This window comes from Musca domestica, unplaced genomic scaffold (assembly GCF_030504385.1).
Source record: "Musca domestica strain aabys unplaced genomic scaffold, Musca_domestica.polishedcontigs.V.1.1 24, whole genome shotgun sequence".
In the NCBI taxonomy this organism is placed as follows: domain Eukaryota; kingdom Metazoa; phylum Arthropoda; class Insecta; order Diptera; family Muscidae; genus Musca; species Musca domestica.
This window is the reverse complement of record NW_026712272.1, coordinates 3,901,429-3,929,004: the sequence shown is the minus strand read 5'-3', so window position 1 is coordinate 3,929,004 and position 27,576 is coordinate 3,901,429. Positions and strand designations below refer to the sequence as shown.

The following is a 27,576-nucleotide window of genomic DNA, read 5'->3' as shown; positions in this document are numbered from 1 at the left end:
TATAACAGATCTTGTGCTGATGGAAATATTTAGATGTACCAAATTTGAATGCAATCGGATGTTAATTTGGCGTTTTATGAATTTCATGGATGTTGAAAATTGTCGCCCTTTGTGGGTAAGGTGTCAGAAGAAGTGGACCGATATATACCATTTTCATAGCAGATGTTTTTTAGTAGAAATAATGGAATGTGTGAAATATGAAGAGAGCCGGATGCCTATTTCGGATTTAATAATCGTTTTGGTTATTAAAAAATTTGGCCATTTGTGGGAAAGGGATCATCAGGAATGGTCCGATCTCTTCCATTTTTATAGTAGCTCTTGTGTTGATAGAAATATTGAGACGTGCCGAATCCGAGTGGAATCGGATGTTAATTTCGCGTTTTATGAGCTTCATGGCTATTCAAAATGTTGATCCTTTGTGGGGGAGGTAGCAGAAGAAGTGGACCCATATATCCCATCTGCACAGCAGATCTTGTGTTAGTAAAAGTACTGGGATGTGTGAAAAATAGGGAGATGAGATGCTTGTTTCGGATTTTATAATCGTTTTGGTTATTCAAAACTTTGACCCTTTGTGGGGGAGGTTCCAGAAGGAATGGTCCGATCTCGACTATCTTTATAACAGATCTTGTGTTGACGGAAGCAGTGAGATGAGCCAAGTCTGAATGGAATCGAATGATAATATCGCGTTTAATCAGAAGAGAATCAGATGCTTATTTTTCGTTTTACGAGCTTCATGGCTATTTCAGACCCTGATCCTTTGTGGGGGAGGTACAAGAAGGGGTTCGCAGATATATATCATCTTCGCAACAGACCTTCTGTTGATGGAATCATTGAGATGCGTCAAGTCTGAGTGGAATCGGATGTAAATTTCGCACTTTTTGAGCTTCCTGGTTATTTAAAATTTTAAACTTTTGTGGGGGAGGTGCCAGAAAGAGTGGACCGATATATCCCATCTTCACACCATACTTTGGGTTAGTTATAATATTGTGATATTTGAAATATGAAGAGAACCGGATGTTTATTTCGGAATTTATAATCGTTTCGGTTATTCAAAACTTTGACCCTTTTTGGGGGTAGGTACCAGAAGGAATGGACCGATCTCCACCATATTTACCCTACTATTTGTGTTGATAGAAATATTGAGTTGTGCCAAGTCTCGCGTTTTATAAGCCATTCCATGAGATAGTTAATAATATCCATGAGATATTCAAAATTTTGACCCTTTGTGGGAGAGGCACCAGGAGGAATGGCGCCCGTCTTCACAGCAGATCTTGTGTTAGTAAAAGATATGAGATGTGTGTAATTGGAAGACAATCAGACATTCGGGTCACATTTTATAAGACTTATAATTATTCAAAATTTTGAACCTTTTCGTACTTGACCTACCACTGATACAAATATTAGGATTAACAAAGTTGGGGCAAAATCGGATTATTTTTTCGCTTACTGTGCAGTAAGATATTTTCTTTGAAAAGTTCGATCTTTGGTGGGTGAGGTAACAGAAGGAGTGGACCGATATTGTCCATCTTAAAATCCTATCTAAGTTTAATGAAAATATTAAGATATACCAGACAGACAGACGGACGCACATCGCTAGATCGACTCCAAATGTCCTAAAACGAATTTGGTCCAAAGATACCTGAGTATAAAACCATTATTTCGATGAGGGACGTTTTGGCCGTATCTTTTCCTCTAACCTCTCCTCTAAATGATCCTCTGTAACCATATGGAGGAGGGTATAACTAGCCATATGGGTGAGGGTATACAAATTACTAGTCTGAATTTCTATTGGAAGACCCGTCTGAATTGAAGTTTTCCAATAGAAAACTCCATCTAGCCTTCTCATTAGTATCATATGTTCATACACTGTGACGTATACCTAACATACACTATTGAAATTACTCATACGCTGTAATTATTAATAATCATACGACCCATAGTACATAATTTTGTAAACCAGATTAATTAACAATTTTTTGTTTGTGTTGAACTTTTTTTTTTATTTTAATAGTTGTAATAATTGTGTTTGTATTTTTTTTTTTAATAATTTTGTTTTGTAAACACTTTTTGCTGGTGGTGGTATAATTATTTAAAGCCAATTGACACATATTGTGGCCAAATAAATTAATTTAATTTGTTTCTTTTTTTGTAATTCTCAATTAAAATAGTTTCCAAACATCCCACCGGAAATGGTACCCACAACACTGATGGCAGTGTCATATCAACAACAACGCAACCAGATTCGGGCTATATAGCCCTGATTGTGATAGGAAGTCTGCTGGGAACCTCATTGGTTTTGGGAGTGGTAAGTAGAACACTAGAAAAACTGGAAAAATATTAAAAAACAAAAATTAAAAAATCGATTGAAATCTTTTACTAATAATTTCATCATTTTTTTAATAATAAATAGTAATAATTTTATGAAAATATAAAAAAAAATAAATAATGGAATTTAAATTTTTCACTAATACACAACAACAAAAAAAAAAACTGAATAAAATATTGAAAAACAAAAATTAAAAAAAGGAAATGAAATATTTTACTAATAATTTCATAATTTTTTAATAATAATAATTAGTAATAAATTTATTAAAATATAAAAAAACTAAATAAAATTAAATTAAATAAATTAAATTAAATAAAAATATAAAAAAAATTAAATAAAGGAATTTAAATTTTTTTACCAATAATTTTTTTACCAAATTTTCCCCTCAGCTCCTCTACTCCGGCTATCGCTACTGCAGTAGACGCTCCATCAATTCGATGAATTTCGAAAATCCTGTCTATCGCAAAACCACCGAAGATCATTTCAGTTTAGAGAAAAATCTGCCGGTACGCATGTACCCCAGTACGGTCGATGAAGAGGTAAGCCCGTATATTTTAAATGATTTTAATTATATGAAATTCTAGATAAGACCATAAAATTCTATTTAGACCGAGAAGCTATAGAAACAAAAACACAAAACAAAAAAACAGATAACTACTGTAGTTTGTAATAAATATTTAACAAAAATTAGCTATAAATTTATATAAAAAAAAAGTATTTAGTAAAATTTTATGTAAATATTATCACTGTAAGAGTAGACCGATTTTTTGATAACAATTTTTCCCCCATACGTAAAAAAAACTAATGTAATTTTTTTTTGGACCATAAATGCCGAAACCATATTGTGAAAAAAATATATTTCTATTTATTTCTCTTTCTGTTTTTCTTTTCTCTTTCACCCATTCACACGCAAAATTTAGCTGCATTGTTCACAAAGAAGACTGTTTGCGCAGTATTAAAGAAAAATATGAAAAATATATACAAATTAATATCATTTTATCAAAAATAAAAAAAAAAATATTCGAAAAATTTGAAAAAAAAAAAATATTTTTTAAAATAAATTATTTCCCCCCCAGGCTAATGGGTTTTTGTATAAGTGTTTAACCCGATTTTTTTAAACATCCAATTTGATCTTAAGATAATTTCTTACCTAAGCTAGAGTTATAAGTCATATACATATATAATATATATATAATTTATGTATTATATAGATTTTTCACAGTTCAAAGAAAAAGCAACTAAGGAGTTATTTTAGTCGTTTAAGAAAATAAAAACTATGGTGGACAAACATATATGTAAAAACGTCCCTACAGGAGCCTTTTGAAGCTCTAATTTTCCTAAATCATAAAATTCAAAACAAATCTATTCTTGATGGTTTTTATTTATTTAGTTATTATTATTATTATTATTATTATTATTATTATTATTATTATTATTATTATTATTATTATTATTATTATTATTATTATTATTATTATTATTATTATTATTATTATTATTATTATTATTATTATTATTATTATTATTATTATTATTATTATTATTATTATTATTATTATTATTATATAATAATAATCTCTGATTGGAAACCAATATAGAAATTTGAAAATATATCCTCTTAATGTAAAACTTAACAAAAACAGAAACCTCCAATCCCTTTCATTCCAATCAACTCGTTTTTATACCCTCCACCATACTATGTAGGGTATATTAATTTTGTCATTCCGTTTGTACCTCCTCGAAATACTCATGTCAGACCCAACAAAGTATATATATTCTTGATCAGCGTAAAATTCTAAGACGATTTAGCCATGTCCGTCTGTCTGTCTGTTGTAATCACGCTATCTTTCGAACAAATTGAGATAGAAGGCTAAAATTTTGCACACATGTATATTTTGCCAGTAGGCAGGTTAAGTTCTTAAATGAGCCATGTAGGTTCACTTCTTCGTATAGCCCCCATATAACGGCACCTCCCGATATTCGGTATTTTGATGATTTTAGCGACATTATTTACCGAAATTGTTTCAAATTTCGCATGTGAAGTTCGTAATGGATACTTCATCCCATTCCAGAAAATTGTCTGTGTCCACGTCTTCGTATAGCCCCCATATAACGGTACCCCTATATTCGGTATTTTGATGATTTTAGCTACATTATAAACAGATTTTTCTTCAAGTTTCGCATTTAAATATTGAAATAACTTATGACAAAAGTTGCCTATGCAGGTCCACGTCGTCGTATAGGCATTCGGTATTTTTAAGATTTTAACAGAATTTTTAACGGATTTTATTTTATTTTATTTATTTATTTTATTTATTTATTTATTTTTTTTTTTTTTGTAAATTGCCAAATTTTTACCAAATGGTGGAGGGTATTAAAAGTTCGTTCCGGCCGAACTTACAGCTTTTATACTTGTTCAGATTATTATTGTATTTCTATTTTAACTTCCGAATAATTGGCACGAGAAACAGTGTGCGGATGACTTACGTCTACTGTACGTTAAGTATACGTCTCTATTCGTAAGACTTTCACGACCATATAAAAAAATTCAGTAAAAAAAAAACCAGTAAGGAAAGGTCAAAAGTCGGTCGGGGCCCACTATATGATACCCTACACCAATCGAATGTATATCGAAGATATATAAAAATCTGAACCGATCTCGATAAAATTTGGCAGAGATATTTTCGAGCTATATCTGATGTTTGGTATGAAGTATCTTCGCTGTGGAGTGGATATCACGCTGATATTAGTCACTTGGTGCATTAAAAACCTCATATCGGATAAAAATCGTCTCATATTTGGATATATCTCCCATATATAGGGCTTTATTCAAATCTGAGCCGATCTCGATAAAATTTTGCTGAGGTATTTTCGAGTAGTATCTGATGTCTGGCACCAAATATCATTGTTGTGGAGTGCATGTTACGCATATGAGAGAACAAATCGGATGAAACATATATATGGGAGATATAGCTATATCTGAACCGATTTTTACCAAATTTGAAGTACATGTTTCTAGGATGAATTCCGTCGGAATTTCCAAGATTCAGTTCATTTGGGCTAATACACCTGATATCGGATAATGATATATATCGGCGAGCTATATTCAAACCTGAGCCGATCTCGATAACATTTTGTTGAGGTGTTTTCGGATAGTATCTGATCTCCGGCACTTAATATTATTCTCCTGGAGTGCATATTATGCATGTGAGGGACTTAAAACACGAAATCGGATAAAACATATGCATTGGAGTTATAGCTTTATCTGAACCGATTGTCTCCAAATTTGATGTACTTGCTTCTAGACTAAATTCGGTCGGATGTGACAAAATTCAGGTCATTTGGACTGATATTAGCCATTTGGTGCACAAAAAAACCTGATATCGGATAAAGATATATATGGGAGTAATATCATAATCTAAACCGATCTCCATAAAATTTCCAGTAGTAACAAACCACCTGAAAGGGGGTTTCTATAGACCTCCTGAAAGGAGTCCAATTTCAATAGGATTCGTCCTTGGACCAAACAAATATTGTTTGGAAAATGTACTCTCAATCGGATAATAAATGGGTTTTTTTTTTTGAGAGAGAGAGAGAGAAAAAACTCTGAATGGAAGAAAAAATACATTTCTGATCTAAAATTTAGGGGTACCTAAGAGGGTCGAGGAGGCTACACATATTAGCTTGGTATGAAATTCTTATGTGAAGTTGCATTTCCCATTTTTGCAGATTGAAAAATTAGATTTTATTAGATGTTTTCAATATTGATTCTCTGAATACTATGAGCTGGCATTTTTCTAAAATTATTATACCTTGTTAATGGTACTTTCAAAATCGTTTTTTCAATTTTTTATCCCAAATGTTTGTCCACCTACAGTAAATACGTATGTAGTTGTATTAAAAAAAAAACTAAATATGAAAAACAAAGACACCGATAACAGTATTAAAATAATTGTAGTCATTAAACAAAATTCTTAAGAGGCCAAAGAACAAAAATAACCTAAAAAACCCCCTACCCATAACCCTGCCATATTCCACAAATCACCAAAATAATATATAAATATATACGTAGAAAATTTAAAAATTAATTCTAAGTAAAGTTAATTATTACAAACCTAAGTCTAAATTAAGTTAGATAATAGTATTATCCGATATAACACCGATACAAAAAAGAACAGAAAAAAAAACGAAAATACAGACATAAGGTTCCTTAAAGAAAATATCACACATATACATATATACAAATAAATAATATATCTTTAATTTATGAAACAATTTAAAGCACAATTTTAAACAACCTTCCCAAAAATTTTAATATTTTCCACCAAATTAAAATGTGATTTATAAGATTTCATTCTAATTTCCAAACAAATGGCAGGCATTGATATCAAAATAATCGGCTTAAATTTTGATTTTTAATTGAAAAATTTTCGCAAAATTATACCCAAATATGAGGTGAGGGGAGGAAAATTGATGTGCAGGTGTGGGGAAAGTGAATTTTGGTTTGTAGAAATATTTAAATATCAATTGATTGCTATTTGAAATATGTAAAAGCGATAGGAAAATTTGAATCAAGATTTGGGGCGTATGAGCAATTAATTTGAGAATGTTACTCATACTCTGGTATGAATAATACTCATACGCCTGAGTAGGAATTTGCCAATTAAAAAATCCTTTAAATGCTTTAAGAAAATAACATAAATTTTAATTTCTAAATTAAATTTTATTATAAAATTTTAATTTCAATAAAGCATACCAAATTTTATTTAGAAAAATTTACATGAAAAATGCCTATTGCCTTACATCAATTTTCCTTCCCAAAATTCTTAATTTCCCACACAAAACCACATCTCAAAATCCTTCAAAACTTCAATTATTTCCTGAAATTCCTTTGGCTCACACACTGACACCGAAAAAATTAATAATGAAGAAAATATGTTTTACAATACTTTTCCATTTTTGCTTTGCTATCCATTCAAAAAACAACAACAACAACCGTTATGAGGGTGTGCGTGTGTGTGCGTTTAATTAAGCAATTTTCGCATTTGTTTTTATTATTGAATTTCCTTGTTCAATGTCTGATCGTGAATTCAATTGAGCATAATAATGAAAATTTATATGATTAACACATACCAACGAACGAACGAACGCACACACACCCACCCATACACGGTCACATGGAAAAGTCAAATGGATTGAAATGCTAAACACATTCAATGGTAAGTTTAAATAAATAAAGGATAATTTTAATAAAAAAAAGTATTAAAATAAAATAAATAAAAACACTGGGCGACATTATGGCTATTTGAAAATAAATAAAAAATACTGGCAACATTGAATATTGAAAAAATTGAAAAAAATAGATATAAGGTGTCATATTAAAAAGCATCCCTTGGGTTCCATATGGGTTCTTAAATTTATTTTTAAAATCTGAGCGATCATTGAATGGTCCTTGAAAAATATTTCCAAAAATTTAAATTTTTATCCACAATTTTCATAACATCCTTAAGAAATGTTCTTTAAATTCCTTCAAATATGTGAAACAACTCCTGAAGATCTAAAAACACTATCCTTTGAATTTCGGCAATTTTTTCTCCTTTCTAGAACCATTATTATAGAAATCCGTTCGATTTCTTCATATTATCCACTGAAAAGAAATCTTTAACTAAAATATTGTTTTCTAATTCTTAGACTTTCATAAAATAGAAAAAAAAACAACTAAGAAAACATTTAAAGATAAAACATTTAAGATGTTGAAAATTTGTTAAAAAAAACCCTTAACAATACTTAAAGAATAACCTTTAAATTTCATCAAAATTTATTTTTCTAAGACGTCTTTAACAATTTTATGTCAAAATCACTTTGGTGCTTTATAATTAGTTTTATCTTTGTACCAATATTCACGGGTCTCAAATATTCTAAAAACCAGTAAGGAAAAGTCAAAAGTCGGGCGTGGCCGACTATATGACACCCTGCACCATTGTGTATATTTAGTAGAGCTTCCGTAGCAAAATAATTATTTCAAGTAGATCCTACCACCTATCAACATTTGGCTTTAGATCAGATATAGTATGCTATAGAGTGCATGATATCACACGGAGAAGGATTATATTAAAAATATATATCGGAGCCGAGTTGCACAAAAAGGAAATGTACGTCCCAAAATACAATCCATTTTGGCTGATGTTAGCCATTATTTGTACAACAAAACTGAAGTCGCATTAAGGATTTATATGGGAGCTATATCCTAATCTGAACCGATCTCGATAAAATTTGGCAAAGGTATTTCCGAGCATTATAAGATAGCTGGTACCAAATACCATTGGTGTCGAATGCATATTACGAATGTGAGGGACTTAAATAATAGATCGGATGAAACGTATATAAGGGAGTTATAGCTATGTCTCCAAATTTGCTGTGTCTGCTTCTAGACCGAATTCGGTCGGATGTGCCATAATTCAGGTCATATTGACTGATATTGACCTTTTGGTGCACAATTAACCCAAAAATCGGTGGAAGATATATGGGAGCTATATCTTAATTTGATTCGATTCGTCCTTGGGCCAAACAAGTATTGTTTGCAAAATTTCATCTCAATCGGAAAGAAAGTCAGAAAGTGATTCTATGAAAAAATCCACGTTTATTTGGTCCTTGAAAAAATGTTTTTTTTTTTTTTAAATCCTCGTTTTGTTGATCTTTGAAACAATGTTTTTTTAAAAAATCCACGTTTTGTTGGTTCTCAAAAAATATTCTTTAAAATATCCACTTTTGTTTGTCCTCAAAAAAAAATATTCTTTAAAAAATCCACCTTTTTGGTCCTTGAAAAAAATATTCTTTAAAAAATCGTCGTTTATTTGGTCCTTGAAAAAAATATTCCTTAAAAAATCCACGTTTATTTGAAAAAATATTCTTCAAAAAATCGCCGTTTATTTGGTCCTTAAAAAAATATTCTTTAAAAAATCCACGTTTATTTGGACCTTGAAAAAAATATTCTTTAAAAATCCACCTTTATTTGGTCCTTGAAAAAAATATTCTTTTAGAAATCCACGTTTATTTGGTCGTTGAAAAAATATTCTTTAAAAAAAGCCACGTTTATTTGGTGGTTGAAAAAATAATCTTTAAAAAATATTAAAAAATATAAAAATATTAAAAAAAATATTCCTTAAAAAATCCACGTTTATTTGAAAAAATATTCTTCAAAAAATCGCCGTTTATTTGGTCCTTGAAAAAAATATTCTTTAAAAAATCTACGTTTGTTTGGTCCTTGAAAAAATATTCTTTAAAAAATCCACGTTTATTTGGCCCTTAAAAAAATATTCTTTAAAAAATCCACGTTTATTTGGTCCTTGAAAAAATATTCTTTAAAAATCCACGTTTCTTTGGTCCTTGAAAAAATATTCTTTAAAAAAAATCCACGTTTATTTGGTCCTTGAAGAATATTCTTTAAAAAATTCCACGTTTTTTTTGGTCCTTGAAAAAAAATTCTTTAAAAAATTCACGCTCATTTGGCCCTTAAAAGATATTTCCTATGAAAAATCCTTGAATAAATATCCTTAAAAAATCCACATTTAGAGGGTCCTTCAAAAATCAAAGTATCTTCCATTGTTGCGGCATTTGTTACTTTTTTGTGTTATTTAAACATTTAACATTTATTCTTTGCATTATTATTGCTTTCCATTTAAATTCTGTTTTCATTTCTCTTTATGTTTTCTATGTTATTTAATTTCATTTTTTTTCATTTAAATTATTGCCATAGTTAACATTTCAGTTGCTTCCTGTTTGCTCGCTCGCTCTCTTTCTCTCTCTCCCTTTCTCTCGCTGTTTTCTCTTTTATTAATTCATTTTCATTTCCAGCGCAAATATGCAAGTTTTATTATTGTGTTATTAAATGAAAAATATATATTGATACAATATTTAATATTTCATTTTGTGGTATTTACATTTAGCCTTTATTTGCCGTACATTTTATTTTTATTCTCTTGTAATGCTTTTTGGTGTTTTTTTGTTTCAATGGGGCTTTTGAAGTTGTTGTTATTGTTTTTTTTTTCGGTTCATCACATAAAACCATTATGATGAGTGTTATGTGTCATCATCACGTGGAGAGAGGGGATTTATTTAAAATGTTAATTTATCTACTGGGTCCTGGGTGGGTTAATTGTGAGTGACCATTCACAGGGAGGTACTCCACCTCAATCTCCCCCCCAGGGGTTGAATATATTCAATTATTGATATTGCCTGCTGTAATTAATAAAAATATATGTGTGTTGGCTTTTGTTTGCATAAAACTTTATTGAATTTTCCAAGAGAATAAATTTGTGCATTTCCTTCAGCATTGTTTAACCAGAAAAAAAATGGCAAATTGTTGTTAAACACAAAAATGTTTTAAACGAAAATATTGAATTTTTACTTTTAACTTTCACCAAAAATTCCTAAGAGAAACCAGAAATATGTCAGCTCCCTTCTTTTTTTCCAAAATAAATAATATTTATATCATCAACGTGTGTAACTGTGTGTGCGTGTGTGTGCATTTGTTATTTTATCACTTTGCTTTGTCATTATTTAATTAACTGTGGTTGTTGTTTGTGCAACCCCAAAAAATAATTTATAATAAAATGCCATACAAAGTGGTTGAAATTAAATATTTGCCTAACCACATTCAGTTTACACATTGTTGTTGTTGTTGGTGTTGTCATAAAAACATTGTCTAGTGTCCCACTAATAATAATATATAAATTAATTACAACCCAAAAATAGGCTTAAATTGAAATGCTACTAGGCCGAAAAACATTCACACGCACCCATATCTGTGTGTGTGTGTTTGAAAAGTAAACCACTCAAATGCCAGAGTTTATAAATAAATAAATTTCATTAGCCAAATTTTGTTTAGTTAAAATGTAATTTTGAATAAAATTACAAAATAAATAAAATATAGGAGAGAATATAATTTTGAACAATTTTTGGATATCATTTTAATGGACCAACAGATAAAATAAGTGTGAATTTCTAAATGAATCAAGGGCCATTCAAAGCACGAACTTGGAAAAATATATTTTCTCAACCGAAAGAGAGGGGGCAAGTTTTCCCCTTTTGGGAAATTTCGTATTAAGATTCCTCGAAATCCGTGCATTTTAAGTATATAATGTCTTCGGCAATATTCCAGATAAAATTACGAGGAATATCTTGATTTTAAGCAAGTCACACAAAGGGTGATTTTGGTTCTTTTTCGAAAATATGACTCAAAACTCCCTTTAAACGGGATCGTAGCAAGTCAAAATATTCCAAAACAGGAATTGTCATAAAATTCCTCTATGGGTCATAGAATTCGTCAAGAATCTAAATCTAACCTTAATACCATTAATTCGTATTTACTAAAAACACATTTTAAGGTTAAATCCGCACTTTGTGGGAGTTTATGCAAAAATCTCAAATAAAGCTTCATTTTAGAAGGATAATGTCGAAGGAAAAAATATTCCTCATCAAATTTTACCATAAGTCGCCAAAGAAAACAAATCTCCATTTCTATTTTATATATAAAAAAAAAACAAGTTAAATATTATCTGTTATGAGTTATGATTATTCTAACTGTTAACCCATTTATGGGGGAGGTTCCGAAGCAGTTGGCCAATATTATTCAATTCATATCTGACCTAAGTCCGATATAAATATTACAACGTGCCACATTTGGACTATATCGTCTACTTCCTATACTTTTTTATGAGATGTGTGCCATTTTTCGGAAAATGTGAAAATATGCGTGAGGTACCAGCTATAGCGGAGCGAAATATTCCACTTCGTCTATTGCATATAAAAATATTTAAAGGGATTCGATTCAAATTCTATTTAAAGCAATGCGATTCAAATTTTATATCATAAATTCCGATTAATTACATATTCATATCAGATTTCTGGCTAAGAGAATTGTTTTACAGATATAGGTACTGGAAATTGTTACATTTTATGGTTGAAGTACCGGAATGGGTTGGCAGATATCTATCATGTGCACAAGAGATTTTGTTGGAGTTCGAAGCTTATGTCGCGTTTTATGATCGTTTCGTTTTTCAAAAATGTTAACCCTTCGTGGGGAAGTACCAGAAAGAGTGCGCCGATGTATCCCATTTTCACAGCAGATCTTGTGTTAGTAAAAATGTTTGTATGTGCGAAATTTGAAGACAACCGGATGTTGATCCTTTGTGGGGTAGGTACTTGATGGAGTGGACCGATTTTGTCCGTTTTCGCACCTGACCTACAACTGATATAAATATTATGATTTGCAAAGTTAGAGCATAATCGGATTATCCTTTCTCTCTCTCTCTCTGCAGTAAAATATTTTCTTTGAAAATTACGATATTTTTTGGGGGAGGTACCAGAAGAAATGGTCCGATCTCTACCATCTTCATAACAGATCTTGTGTTGATGGAAATATTGAGATGTACCAAGTCTAAATGGAATCGGATTGTAATTTCGCGTTTTATGAGAGTCATGGTTAATCAATATTTTGACCCTCTGTGGGGGAAGTACCAGAAGGAATGGACCGATATATTCCATCTTCACACCAAACTTTGGGTTAGTCAAAATATTGTGATGTGTGTAATATGAAGAGAACCGGATGCTTATTTCGGATTTTATAATCGTTTTGGTTATTCAAAACTTTGACCCTTTGTGGGGGAGGTACTAGAAGGAATTGTCCGAAATCTATGTGCCAAGTCTTAATGGAGTCGGATGTTAATTTCGCGTTTTATGAGCTTAATGGATATTCAAAATGTTGACCTTTTGTGAGGGAGATGCCAGAAGGAGTGGACCGATAAATTCCATTTTCATACCAGACCTTGGGTTAATAAAAATACTGTTATGTGTGTAATTTGAAGACAATCGGCCTCATATTTCACATTTTATAAGAGATATAATTATTCGAAATGGGAGGTACTTGTTGGAGTGAAACGATATTGTTCATTTTCGCACCTGACCTGGAACTGATGCAAATATTAAGAATTACAAAGATTGAGGAAAATTGCAATATCCCTTTTCTTTCTGTGCAGTAAACTTTTTTTGTGGAAAAATTCGACTTTTTGTGGGGGAGGTACCAAAAGGAATGGCTCGATCTCTACCAACTTTATACCAGGTCATGTGTTGATAGAAATATAGAGATGTGTCAAATCTGAATTAGATTGGATGTTAATTTCGCTTTTTATGAGTTCCATACATTGAGATATGTTTCCCAATATTTAGTTTAGAGCCCTGTGATTTGATAAAAAATCTTTGGATTATATCCAGAATCATTGGGACAGAAGATCAGTCATATCGGTGAACTTTTTGAAACAGTCCCCTAGAAGCTCTATATACAAAAAAATATATCAATATAAGTCCACATTTCTATTTTTATTTTATGATAAAAACATCTGCTTCAAGTTATTGCAAGGTAAACGTGCATCTTTCCCAACCTTCTTTATAAATATTTTTCAAGGACATTCAACTTTTTTTAATGACCAAAAGGCCAACAAACCTTTCTTTTCTAAATATTTTTATGTCGACGGCCAAAAAAAGCAAGAATTTTTTTAAGATTTGTATTTCAGGAATCGAAAGACCAAAAAACGTAAACTTTTTGCCTAATATATGGGAGGTATATCCAACTCTGGATCGATTTCAATCAATTCTTTACGTATTTGTACCTCTCTGTACTACAGGGTGGCGTAGAGCATAAAAATGGCGCCCAGTGTTTTGTGTTTTTTTTTTTTTTTCAATTTTTCTGAGGCATTTTAATTTAATTGTTTTGTTAAGATTTTTAACAATTTATTATTAATTTATTTTTTTTATTTTAATTAATTTTAAGTTATTATATTTTTACTAAATTAAATTTTATTTTACTTTTAATTTAATATAATTCGTAATTGTAGCAAATTTCGTATTTTAAGTTCGTAATAGATACACGTCCACGTCTTCGTATAGCCCCCATATAACGGGTTTCATTTAAGTGGTAGTTTTCGATTTTTTTTTTTTAAATTTTCAAATTCCTTCCAAATGGTTGAGGATATTAAAAGTTTGGCCGGACCGAACTTAGCTGCTTTTTTACTTGTTTCAATTTTTTGTGACACTTTAATTTAATCGTTCTGTTAAGATTATGAACAATTTAGTTTCAATTTAAATAATTTTAAGTCATTTCCTATTTTTTTTAATATAATTTTACTTTATTTTTAAAATAATTTATTTATTTTATATAATTTATTTATAATTTAATTTATTTAATTTAATATAATTTTAAATTTAATTTGTATAATTTTAAATTATTTAATTTAAATTAGTCATATTTCAATAATATTTTATTGTTTTATTTTTCTCTTCACAAATTTGTCAATGAAATACTAATGAGAAATTTTTCTTTTTTCTCTCTCTCTCTCTCTCCCTTTACAGTCCAAAGAACCTCTCAACGAGCAGGGCACTGAATGTGTTTAAGCCAGAGTGTGCCAAAGGGTTTTGCATACCAAAAAAAGATCATAACAACAAATTCAGACTCATTTGAAAAAAAAAAACAACAACATCAATACTTTTCAAGTCTGGCAATTTACTAAAGATCATATAATTCATGGAAACCAACAACAACAAAAGACTTAATAGTTTTATCCAAAAAAAAAAATAAGCAAAAGACATAAACAAAAAACTTTAACAACAGAAGGCTAAAAGTCTTCTCAAAAAAAGAAAAACATTTTAAAAAAGAGGATATTTAAAAAAACATTTTTGGAATATTCTTTTTTTGTATTTTAGGAAATTAATTGAAGGGAAATATTACACCAACAACCACCACCACTACAGCTACAACATCAAACATGCTAAACCTTATACAAGAACATCAAACAAACAAACAACCCAAATACAGTTCCCCTCTCAGACAACAACAAACAACACTACCATCACAACTAAACCTGCACATGTTTTGGCCACTTTCAAAAAGACTTTTTGTCCTCCCCCCTCCAACAAGGATTCAGACGGATAATAAACAACTCGTACAACAGTCAACTCAAGTCCTTTGAAGAAGAACACACAGAAACAAAACAAACGGCAAATGTTTAAGAAAATGGAACACACCTTCCGCCCCTCCCCCCTCTCTCTCTCAAAACATTGAACCACAAAACCATATAACCAACTTGATGTGGTCAAGTCGCATATATATAAAATATATAAAGAAAAGAGGGGAAACCACTCAAAAAGCTCCATATACCCTCAGGCCACAAATGCTTGAACACCCACACAAACACACATGGAAACAAACAAACCAATAATACACAACCACACACATAGAAGCACTTAAACACTCATGTTTACATTTATTTCAATATTAAATAGTTAAAAACGGAAAAACGGAAAAACAGCAACCAATAAAGAAATGCAAGTCCTGCCATGTTTTTTTTCGATTTAAAAAAATTTAACATAGCAAAAAAAGTCCAACTCTTTGTTGGATTTCAGTTTTTTTAGGAAAATTTTTAAAGCAAATAACCTTCATTTTTCCCCACATAATAAAAAATAACGGAGTTGAGTAATTCAAACAAGGATAATATGTATTAAAACACAGTTGTATATAAATAAATGAAAAATGAAAATTAAAAAAAAAAAAAAATTATGAAAAAAAATTTTTTGGTTTTTTGCCAATCACTGTGCAGCAAAAGAATTTTTTATGGACCCCAAAAAAATGGAAATTTTTGAGGCGAGATGAAAAGAAATTTCTCAAAACCTCCAGTAATCCAAATTGAAACGAATTTGAAGGGGCCATATAGGGTCACTATAGTTGGGAATTTTTTTAGGCGAGTTATGGAAATGAATTTTTCAAAATCTTCTGTGGTCGAAGTGTAATCGGATTTTATGATGCAATTTTGATTTTTTTTTAAATTTTTTTGTTTCGAAATCCTACAGAATATTAGTACTTTTTGAAAATTAGATTATGGATGATTGGGCGCCAAATGTCCTATGTCTGGATTCAAATATTTTTGGTTAGAAAAAAAACATATATATTTAAATTCCAAAAAAAACTGTAATTTATTAAAAAAAAAATCAAAATTAATTTTTAAAAATTTTTTGGGTTTTTGTTCAACCCTTTATCAGAAATTTTTAAAATCCAGCACACATCCCAATTCGATTTCCAGCACATTTAATGTAATTTTTCTCAATCTGCATGTGGATTCTGGTTTAATTGAGACCCATTTACTTCTATTTTTGTAATTTTTTTCCTGCTTGGGCGCCATCAACAATGTAAAGATCGCATTTATTGCCTGATCGAAATGAAATTTTGCACAAATCATTTGTTTGGCATATACATATAGCTTCGTCCGATTTGTCTTCTATTGAGCACCAAATGTAAAATTTGGTGAAAATTGGTTCAGATATAGCTCTCACACATATTTTTTATCCGATTTGTTAATGTTGTGCCTCACAGCCGCAGTATGCGCTCCATAACAACTATATTTAGGAAAATATATCAAATACAGCTCAGAAATGCCTTTGCCAAATGTTATCGAGATCGGTTCAGATATAGATGTAGCTCAAACGTTGTTCATATCTCTATTTGGGCTCACTTCACTTCACTTTTTTTGAAAATTCTGGATAAATTGAGTTTAAAAGGAATTATGTTGAATTTGGCGAAAATCAGTTCAGATATAGCTATAGCTACCACATATATTGTTAATCATAATTGTTAATTTTGTGCCCCACAGCCGTAATATGCGCTCCATAACAACTTTATTTGGGAAAATATATCAAATACAGCTCAGAAATACCTTTGCCAAATGTTGTTATTGGGATCGGTTGAGATTTGGATGTAGCTCAAATGTTCAAATTTTGGGGAGCCAATTTTTTTCTTTCTTTATCGGAACATTTTCGTAATATTCCTTTTTGAACCTTTCCCCTGTTTGGGCGCCAAATGTAAAACTCCTGACACCAAATTTTGTGAAAATTGTCGTAATATTCCCATTTGAACCTTTATCCTGTTTGAACTCCATTTTACTTTTTTGGAAATTCGAAATATGTTTTTGTTCCTTTTTCTGTTAACCTTTATGCTTGGGCGCCACTTTTACATTTGGGAAAAAATTCACAACAATCCTTAGAAATCATTTTCGCTGTTTGGACGCCAAATATCCTACTCTTGGATATTTTTAAATTAAAAAAAAAGTCTCAGTTATTTGAGTTCCACTTAGATTCGGAACTTAAAAAAAAAGAATTTAAAAAAATAAAATAAAATTTCACTTGGGTCAGTTCAATAGAATCAATTTTAAGATGTTCATAATATTCCTTATTGAACCTTTCCCCCCGAAAATTAAAAGCTTGGGCGCCACTTTTTCTTGTTAAAATTTTTCATAACAATCTTTTGAGCAGTTTCCCTGTTTGGACGCCAAATATCCCACGCTTGGATATTTTTACCTTAAAAAATTGCCATTATTTGATTTCTACTTATTTTCAAAAAAAATTATAAAAATTCCTCTTAGGTCCAAAAAATTAAAGCCAACGAAGCAAAAATATTCCAAAAAAGGATAAAAATAAATGAATACAATTTAAAATTATTTTTTTAATAGATTTGTATAATCGAGAACTATTTAACGCTTATCACATCAAATTTTGTGCAAATTTTCTTAATATTCCCATTTGGGCGCCACTTTTTTTGAAAAATTTTATTTGAGTTCTACAAATAAAAATTTAAAAAAAAATTATAAAAATTCCACTTGGGTCAGTTCAAAAAAAAATGATGTCAAAATACAAAAATAATTAAAAATATAAAAAATAAAAAATAAATTGAGAAGTAATTGATACTTATCACATCCAATGACACAATTTGTGCCAATTTTCCTCATATTCCCATTTCGGCGCCACTTTACTTTTTTTGAAAATTTTTAAATTATTCCTTTTTCAACCTTTCCTCTGAACCTTTAATGCTTGGACGCCACTTTTACTTTTATAAAGATTTTCATAATATGTCGTTTTGAACGCGTTCCCTACTTGGGCGCCACTTTTCTAAATTATTCTTGTTTTTTCATCTTTTAAAATATTCTGGTTTAATTGTGACCGAAATAAAGTTACCTTTATGAGCCATAATCATGCTTGGGCGCCACTTTTAATTATTGTTTTTTTTCCTATTTTTATAAACTTCCATTTTTTCATAATATGATAGATTCTGTTTTAGTTCAAACTTAATTCAGTTTTCCTTTCGAAGAATAATCTTGCTTGGGCGCCACTTTAATTATTATATTTTTATTTATATTGCTTATTTTTACGCTGATTCCATTTAATTCATCTTTAAGCAGTTTTCTGTTTAATTGAGTCCAAATTAAAAGTTCTTTCACAGCCATTATCATGTTGGGGCCAATTTTAATTTTTTACTTATTTTCATAATAAGCCTCTTTGAGCCGTTTGCCTTTTTGGGCACCAGATATCCCACAGAAAGGGTCACCACCGATTTGGTTGCCCAGGAAAAAGTTTTTTTCGTCCCTATTTCATATCCACCTATGTTGGTCCATAGAATTAATAATTTGTTGCACAGTGAATTACGAAAAAATAAACTATTTTAAAAAAAAATTATAAATATTTTTTTGGTGTTATAAAAAATCATAAGAAAACAATCCATCCTTTTGTTGTGTTAAACACAATTAAAAATTTTATTTTTTTCGTTATTTTTAATTTAAACAAAAATCGTTTTTTTTTTTTTGGCTTTTCAATCTGATTTAAAAAATCTACTCTTCTTTGTTCATTTCAATTAAAAAAAAAAAACAATTTTAAAAATCCATATTTTTTTTCTATTTCATTTGATTACCACACATTAAAATAAAACCCCAAATTAAAAACAATATAAATTTCAAATAACAAAACACAACTTGTAATTAAATTAACAATGAAAAAAAAACCAATAGATATACATTTTATAAAACTAAAAAAAAACTAGACAAAAATTTAAAAACTCACCAATTTAACTAAAAAAAATATCCCAACCCCCCAACTTTGTATTAAATGTGAAATTGTAAAATTTTTTAAACAAAAACTCAATTTATAAAAACAAAAAAAAAAAAACAATAATAAACAGTAACAACAACTCTTAAAAATAATTTTTAATGAAATTGTAAAGTTTTATGAAATAAGTTTATGGTATAAATATACATATAAATACTTATAAATAATAACTAAACAAAAACATGAAATGAAGGTTAAATATATATTAATTTAGTCAAGAAGTAACAAAACACTAAACTAAACAAAAACAAAATGGAACATTAAGAAGTAACCTAAAAAATGGATTTAATATAAATTATAACAACAACAACAAAAAAACAGTAAAGTAAATGGTAATGAAAAAAAAAACAGAATGCTCAGTAACGTAAAATAATTATAATGTTTTTTTTTTTGTGAAATAAAAAATAATGAAAATAAAGTAATTAAATGATGAAGAAAAAAAATCGAATCGTATTTTTTACTGAAAACTAAAATAAGTCACAAAAGGTAAGTATGGTAAAACTCATATACATATTGTTGGTGAAATACATGTTTAGGATTTTTGGAGCATATTTTTGGGCGCTCCTTACAATTTCCTTAAATTTAAAACACTCTTTGAAGTAGTGTATGAGTCGATATTCGGTTTTATGGTATAGTATTGCATTTCATATAAGTTTAAAAATTGTCAAAGAGCGCCTAGGCATATGTTACAATAAATTCTGCAAAAAAAATAATTTACACATGACTAACAAAATGATATATTGTTAATCATATTTGTTAATTTTGTGGCCCACAGCCGTAGTATGCGCTCCATAACAACTTTATTTGGGAAAATATATCAAATACAGCTCTGAAATACACTTGCCAAATGTTATCGGGATCGATTGAGATTTGGATGTAGCTCAAATGTTCAAATTTTGGGGAGCCAATTTTTTCTTTTTTTATCGGAACATTTTCGTAATATTCCTTTTTGAACCTTTCCCCTGTTTGGGCGCCAAATGTAAAACTCCTGACACCAAATTTTGTGAAAATTGTCGTAATATTCCCATTTGAACCTTTACCCTATTTGGACTCAATTTTACTTTTTTGGAAATTCGAAATACGTTTTTGTTAACCTTTATGCTTGGGCGCCACTTTTACATTTGTGAAAAAATTCACAACAATCCTTTGAAATCATTTTCGCTGTTTGGACGCCAAATATCCTACTCTTGGATATTTTTACTTTAAAAGATCGTCGTTATTTGAGTTCCACTTATATTCGGAACTAAAAAAAAAGCATTTAAAAAAATAAAATCAAATTTCACTTTGGTCAGTTCAGAAGAATCAATGTCAAGATGTTCATAATATTCCTTATTGAACCTTTCCCCCCGAAAATTAAAAGCTTGGGCGCCACTTTTTCTTGTTAAAATTTTTCATTTCCACGCTTGGATATTTTTACCTTAAAAAATTTCCGTTATTTGATTTCTACTTAGGTTGGGAACTACAAAAAATTATTTTCAAAAAAATTATAAAAATTGCGCTTCCAGAAAAATTAAAGTCAACAAAGCAAACATTTTTCAAAAAAGGATAAAAATAAAAGAATAAAATTAAAAAATATATTTTTTTTTAATTTAATAGACTTGTATAATCGAGAACTATTTAACGCTTATCACATCAAATTTTGTGCAAATTTTCTTAATATTCCCATTTGGGCGCCACTTTTTTTGAAAATTTTAAAAATTATTTGAGTTCTACAAATAACAATTTAAAAAAATTATAAAAATTCCACTTGGGTCAGTTCAAAAAAAAAAATGATGTCAAAATACAAAAATAATTAAAAATATAAAAAATACAATTAAAAATTATTTTATTTTAAATTCTTGTTAAATTGAGAAGTAATTGATACTTATCACATCCAATCACACAGTTTGTGCCAATTTTCCTCATATTCCCATTTCGGCGCCACTTTACTTTTTTTTTGAAAATTTTTAAATTATTCCTTTTTCAACCATTCCTCTGAAACTTAAATGCTTGGACGCCACATTTACTTTTATAAAGATTTTCATAATATGTCGTTTTGAACGCGTTCCCTACTTGGGCGCCACTTTTCTAAATTATTCTTGTTTTTTCATCTTTCAAAATATTCTGGTTTAATTGTGACCGTAAGAAAGTTACCTTTATGAGCCATAATCATGCTTGGGCGCCACTTTTAATTTCTGTTTTTTTTTCCTATTTTCATAATCTTCCATTTTTCATCATATAATAGATTCTGTTTTAGTTAAAACTTAATTCAGTTTTCCTTTCGAAAAATAATCTTGCTTGGGCGCCACTTTAATTATTATATTTTTATTTATATTGCTTATTTTTACGCTGATTCCATTTAGTTTCATCTTTAAACAGTTTTCTGTTTAATTGAGTCCAAATTAAAAGTTCTTTCAGAACCATTTTCATGCTTGGGCGCCAATTTTAATTTTTTACTTATTTTCATAATAAGCCTCTTTGAGCCGTTTGCCTTTTTGGGCAACAGATATCGGGTCACCACCGATTTGGTTGCCCAGGAAAAAGTTTTTTTCGTCCCTATTTCATATCCACCTGTGTTGGTCCATAGAATTAATAATTTGTTGCACAGTGAATTACGAAAAAATAAACTATTTAAAAAAAAATTATAAATATTTTTTTGGTGTTATAAAAAATCATAAGAAAACAATCCATCCTTTTGTTGTGTTAAACACAATTAAAAATTTTATTTTTTTCGTTATTTTTAATTTAAACAAAAATCGTTTTTTGGCTTTTCAATCTGATTTAAAAAATCTACTCTTCTTTGTTCATTGCAAATTAAAAAAAAAATTAAAAATCCATATATTTTCTATTTCATTTGATTACCACACATTAAAATAAAACCCCAAATTAAAAACAATATAAATTTCAAATAACAACACACAACTTGTAATTAAATTAACAATGAAAAAACAATAGATATACATTTTATAAAACTAAAAAAACACTAGACAAAAATTTAAAAACTCACCAATTTAATTAAAAGAATATCCCAACCCCCCAACTTTGTATTAAATGTGAAATTGTAAAATTTTTTAAACAAAACTCAATTTATAAAATAAAAACAAAATAAAACAGTTAAAAATAATAAACAGTAACAACAACTCTTAAAAATAATTTTTAATGAAATTGTAAAGTTTTATGAAATAAGTTTATGGTATAAATATACATATAAATACTTATAAATAATAACTAAACAAAAACAACAGAAATGAAGGTTAAATATATATTAATTTAGTCAAGAAGTAACAAAACACTAAACTAAACAAAAACAAAATGGAACATTAAGAAGTAACCTAAAAAAATGGATTAAATATAAATTATAACAACAACATCAAAAAACAGTAAAGTAAATGGTAATGAAAAAAAAAAAAAACAGAATGCTCAGTAACGTAAAATAATTATAATGTTTTTTTTTTGTGAAATAAAAAATAATGAAAATAAAGTAATTAAATGATGAAGAAAAAAAATCGAATCGTTTTTTTTACTGAAGACTAAAGGATGTCGCAGAAGGTAAGTATGGGAACATTGCTAGAGGGTTGGCTTATACATCATGTTAGTGAAATATATATTTATCATATTTAGAGCATACTTCTAGGCGCCCTTACATTATTTTGTAAATTGCAAATAAACTCTGAAATATTGTATGAATCGATATTTTTATAGCATAAATATACAGGGTGAGATAAAAAAAAACTGCAACAAAGTCAAACGGGATAATTTTTATTTTTTTTTTTTTAATTTTATTGATTGAAAGAAAACAATGTCGGAAATAGCATCAATTTCTTGAATAAGTTTAGATTTGTTTGAATTGGTTACCTTTGGTACGAATTATGGCCTTCACACGGCCAATGAAACCGTCACACGCTGCCCGAATGTTGCTCTGCGGTATTTTGGCCCATTCCCGTGGAAGCGCTTGCCTGGGGTGATCGACACTTTGGTATTTTTTTAGTGCCGACATTGCTTTTCAAAATACTCCAGACACAATAGTCCAACGGATTGGTATCCGGAGATTTTGGTGCGAGGAACCTCATATTGTAACCATTCTTGGGTGGCACGTGCTGAGTGCGATGGTGCTGAGTCCTGTTGGAATGTCCAAGGTCTTTGCCCAAAATGTTTGCGTGTCCAAGGCTTTAATACACCCTCCAGAATATTTTCGCGATAATATTCGGCATTTATTCTGATGCCACGGTCGATTAATACGAGCGGAGAGCGACCATCGGATGTTATGGCGGCCCACACCATCACCATGGCCGGCGCTTGAGTTCTGGTGGCCAACCGAAGGTGCACATTTTCACCTGTCCTCTTTGGCAAGTAAACACGATAATTTTGTTTGTTTACAAACTGCTGGACAACGAATGGTTTCTCATCGGAGAAAACCAAATCCGGCAGTTCACCACTTTCGGCCAAGCGAAGCAACTCTTTAGCTCTTTTGAGTCTATTTTTTTCTGTTGCGGTGTAAGTTCTTGCACTTTTTGGAATTTCAATGGCTTTATCCCGAGCTCATTTTTTAATATTTGCCGAATGGAGTGTTGCGATATGTTCAGCTCACGAGCCATTTTTCGGCCACTGCGACGCGGGTTTCGATCAAGTCGCTTCTCTATTTTTTCGAACCATTTTTGCTGATGTTTCTGTTTTCTTCCGTCCACTTCCTTGACGTCGGGCTACGCTACCAGTTTCACGGTAACGAGTGATGGTACGAGACACAAAGTATTCATTCACATTTAAATGCTGGAGTGCTCTAACGGTAGCCACTTGTGGTGTAGGATAACTCATTTTGCTGTAGTACCCATTAACCTCTTCAAATACGAAATTCAAACCAATTCCGCTGAATAATGTCGAATAAAATCCCCAAAATACCGAATATCGTGAGTTACCGTTTTATGGGGGCGTGGACCTCAATTCGTTCGAAAGATAGCGTGATTACAACAGACAGACAGACGGACATCGGAAAATCTTAGAATTTTACGCTGATCCAGAACATATATACTCTGTAGGTTGTATCATAAATATTTCGAGAAGTTGAAAAAGGAATGACAAAGCTAATATACCCTCCATAAAATGGTGGTGAACGTTGGCCTGTTTCTCTCGTACTCACGATAACTCTCGAAGGGAGTATTCGATATCGGATACACTCCTTCTGGTATCACCCCCACACAAGGTCCAAATTTAAAAAAAAATAATTTATCTCATAGAAGGAGAAAAGATCCGATCCGATTTCGTTCAAATTTTGCAGTGCTACGTCAGGTGCGAAAATGGACAATATCGGTCCACTCCAACAAGCATCTCCCCCCAAAGGGTAAACATTTTGAATAATTATAACTCATAAAATGTGATTTACCAGCCCGAAATTAACATCCGATTCCATTCAGACTTCAGGCACATCTCAATATTTCTATCAATACAAGGTTTGTTATAAAGATGGTAGAGATCTGACCATTCCTTCTGGTACCTCGCCCACAAAGGGTCAAAGTTTTGAATTACAAAAATGATCATAAAATACGAAATAAGCATCCGGTTCTCTTCATATTTCATACATCCCATTATTTCTACTAACACACTATTTGCTGTGAAGATGAGAGATCGTACCACTCCTTTTGGAACCTCCCCTACAAAGGGTCAAAATTTTGAATATTCATGAAGCTCATAAAACACGAAATTAACATTTGATTGCATTCAGACTTGGCGCATCTCAATATTTCCATCAACACAAGATCTGTTATAAATATGATAGAGATCGGGCCAGTTCTACTGGTACCTTCCCAACAAAGCATCCAACTCTCTTCAAATTTCTCACATATAGACATTTTGGCTAATGCAAGATCTGCTGTGAAGATGATATGTATCTGCGAATCCTTTCTGGTACCTCACCCACAAAGGGTCATAATCTTCAATATTTTTATATGTTATAACTTGCGAAACAGCTCAGCAATTCCTTAATAATTGCTATATCTAAGTATATCTCTCAACCCGAAACCTGAGATAAATATGGAATTTATTCATATTATTGGATATAAATGTTCGATTTTCTTATCTCTATTAGATGAAGTATGAAAATGGAATACCTCAGGTCGAATGTGTCTGGTATCACACCTTCTATCTCAATTTGTTCGAAAGATAGCGTGATTACAACAGACAGATGGACAGACGGACAGACACACAGACAGACAGACGGACATTGCTAAATCGTCTTAGAATTTTTCGCTGATCAATAATATATATATACTTTGTTGGGTCTGACATAAGTGTTTCGAGGAGTTACAAACGGAATGACAAAATTAATATACCCTCCTTAGTATGGTGGAGGGTATAAAAATACGTCCACTGTAATAGTTCACAAATACCAAAATGGAGTCATTTTACCAAGCCAACAACATAAATCAACAACAACTACAACAACAGAAAATCCCAATAAATTAAAAGTATAGTTAATACTTAATATATATATTTATGGCAAACCGAAACCCAAAGTATCCCATCTATTTCTGCGGAACAAAAATAAACCTTCCATATCTATTGGCGTGTCAATGGTCAATTTACTGAAAATCTGATTGCTTTTTAAGCCGTAATGATAAAATGGTGACTGCTGGATATCAGCACCACAACTAATTAATTGCTTTGGACACGTATCACCGGACAGTTATTAGTTTTGGGCCCCCACACAGTAACTTGAAGACATTAATTTGAAAGGGAGAAAAAGTTGAACACTAGGCGACAAAAGGTTGATAAGTTTCATAACAAAAGTTGCACAATATTAGAGAAATATAACTGAGCGACATCTAGATGTGATAATATACAAACATGCTACAATATCGCTTGGGTTGAATTTATTGCTACATGGCAATACCCTTTACCATATGATCATCAATTTTTCTCGATGTAGTCTTACTATTGGCCAATAGAGGTCGCAGAGGCAGAAAATGATCTCAATTGAGATAAGTTCAGACAAAATGTTTGTCCAAACCAGTAAAGTCCTAAAGTCGGACGGGGCCGACTTTATGATACCCTACACCACTTTGCTAATTTAGTAGAGCTCCACATAACAATTAAAAGTTTTTATGGCAGAATTTAATCAGACACGCTATGATTATAATTATAATTTAAAATTCAAAGGACTAAATATGCCGCAGCATTTGTATCTTTTAAATTCGGACTTGTATTGCCCAAGAGCATATATGGGAACCGATCTCGATAAAAATTACAAAGATATTTCTGAGCTGCATTTGATATATTTCCCTGAATATCGTTGTTGCGGAGTGCATATTACGGCAAATACAAAAAATCGGATGAACAATATATATGGAAGCTATAGCTATATCTGAACCGATCTTTACCAAATTCGGTATACTAGCTTCTAGACTCATTTAGGCAAATATTAGACGTTTGGTGTACAAGAAAAGGTAAATCTGACGAAGTTATATATGGGAGCTATATCCAAATCTGAGCCGATCTCGATAAAATTTAGCAAAGGTATTTCTGAGCTGCATTTGATATATTTCCCCAAATATTGTTGTTACAGAGTTCATATTAAGGCTGCGGAGGACAAAAATAACAAATCGGATGAACAATATATATGGAAGCTATAGATATATCGGAACCGATTTCGATCAAATTTGGCATACTTATTTTTATGCCTAATTTGGTTGTATGTGCAAAATTCCATACTATTCGGGCTGATATTACACGTTTGGTGCACAATAAAAGGCAAATCGAACGAAGATATATATGGGAGCTATATCTAAATTTTTACCGATTATCTGCAATTTCAATAGAGTTCGTCCTTGGGTCAAACAAATGTTGGTTGGAAAATTTCATCTCAATCGGAAAATAAATGCGACCTACATTTTGTTCACAAGAATACATGGACAGACGGACGGAAGGACGGACTGACATGCATAAATCAACTCAGAAAGTGATACTATGGAGATCCTCAAAAGTAATTATGGGTCTATCTCGCTTCCTTCTCCATGTTACAAACAAATGCACAAAGACCTAATACCCTTACCACTATGTGGTGTAGGGTATAAAAATTTTCACATTTTTATACCCCCCATCAAGCATAGTATGGAGGTTATATTAAGTTCGTCATTCAGTTTGTAATTCATCGAAATAATAACTTTAGACCGAACAAATTATATACATACATAGTATTTTGTATGCAGGCAGGTTCGAAGATGCGCTGTATCGGTCCACGATATCGTATAGCCCCCATATTCGGTATTTTGATAATTTTAGTCAAATTTTTCAGTGGAATTGTC

General features: G+C 30.6%; 1 protein-coding gene across 2 annotated transcripts in view; it reads left to right on the top strand.

Annotated features, from left to right (window-relative positions):
• Positions 1 to 19,373, top strand: part of LOC101888520 (low-density lipoprotein receptor) — a 473,897-nt gene extending 454,524 nt beyond the window's left edge. For both annotated transcript variants that reach the window (XM_059123371.1, XM_059123370.1), the window contains 3 exons: positions 2,169 to 2,305; positions 2,716 to 2,865; positions 14,732 to 19,373. In XM_059123371.1, the coding sequence (XP_058979354.1) occupies positions 2,169 to 2,305; positions 2,716 to 2,865; positions 14,732 to 14,773 (329 nt within the window). In that variant the 3' untranslated portion in view covers positions 14,774 to 19,373. The remainder of the gene's footprint in view (positions 1 to 2,168; positions 2,306 to 2,715; positions 2,866 to 14,731) is intronic.
• The last annotated feature ends 8,203 nt before the right edge of the window (positions 19,374 to 27,576 follow it).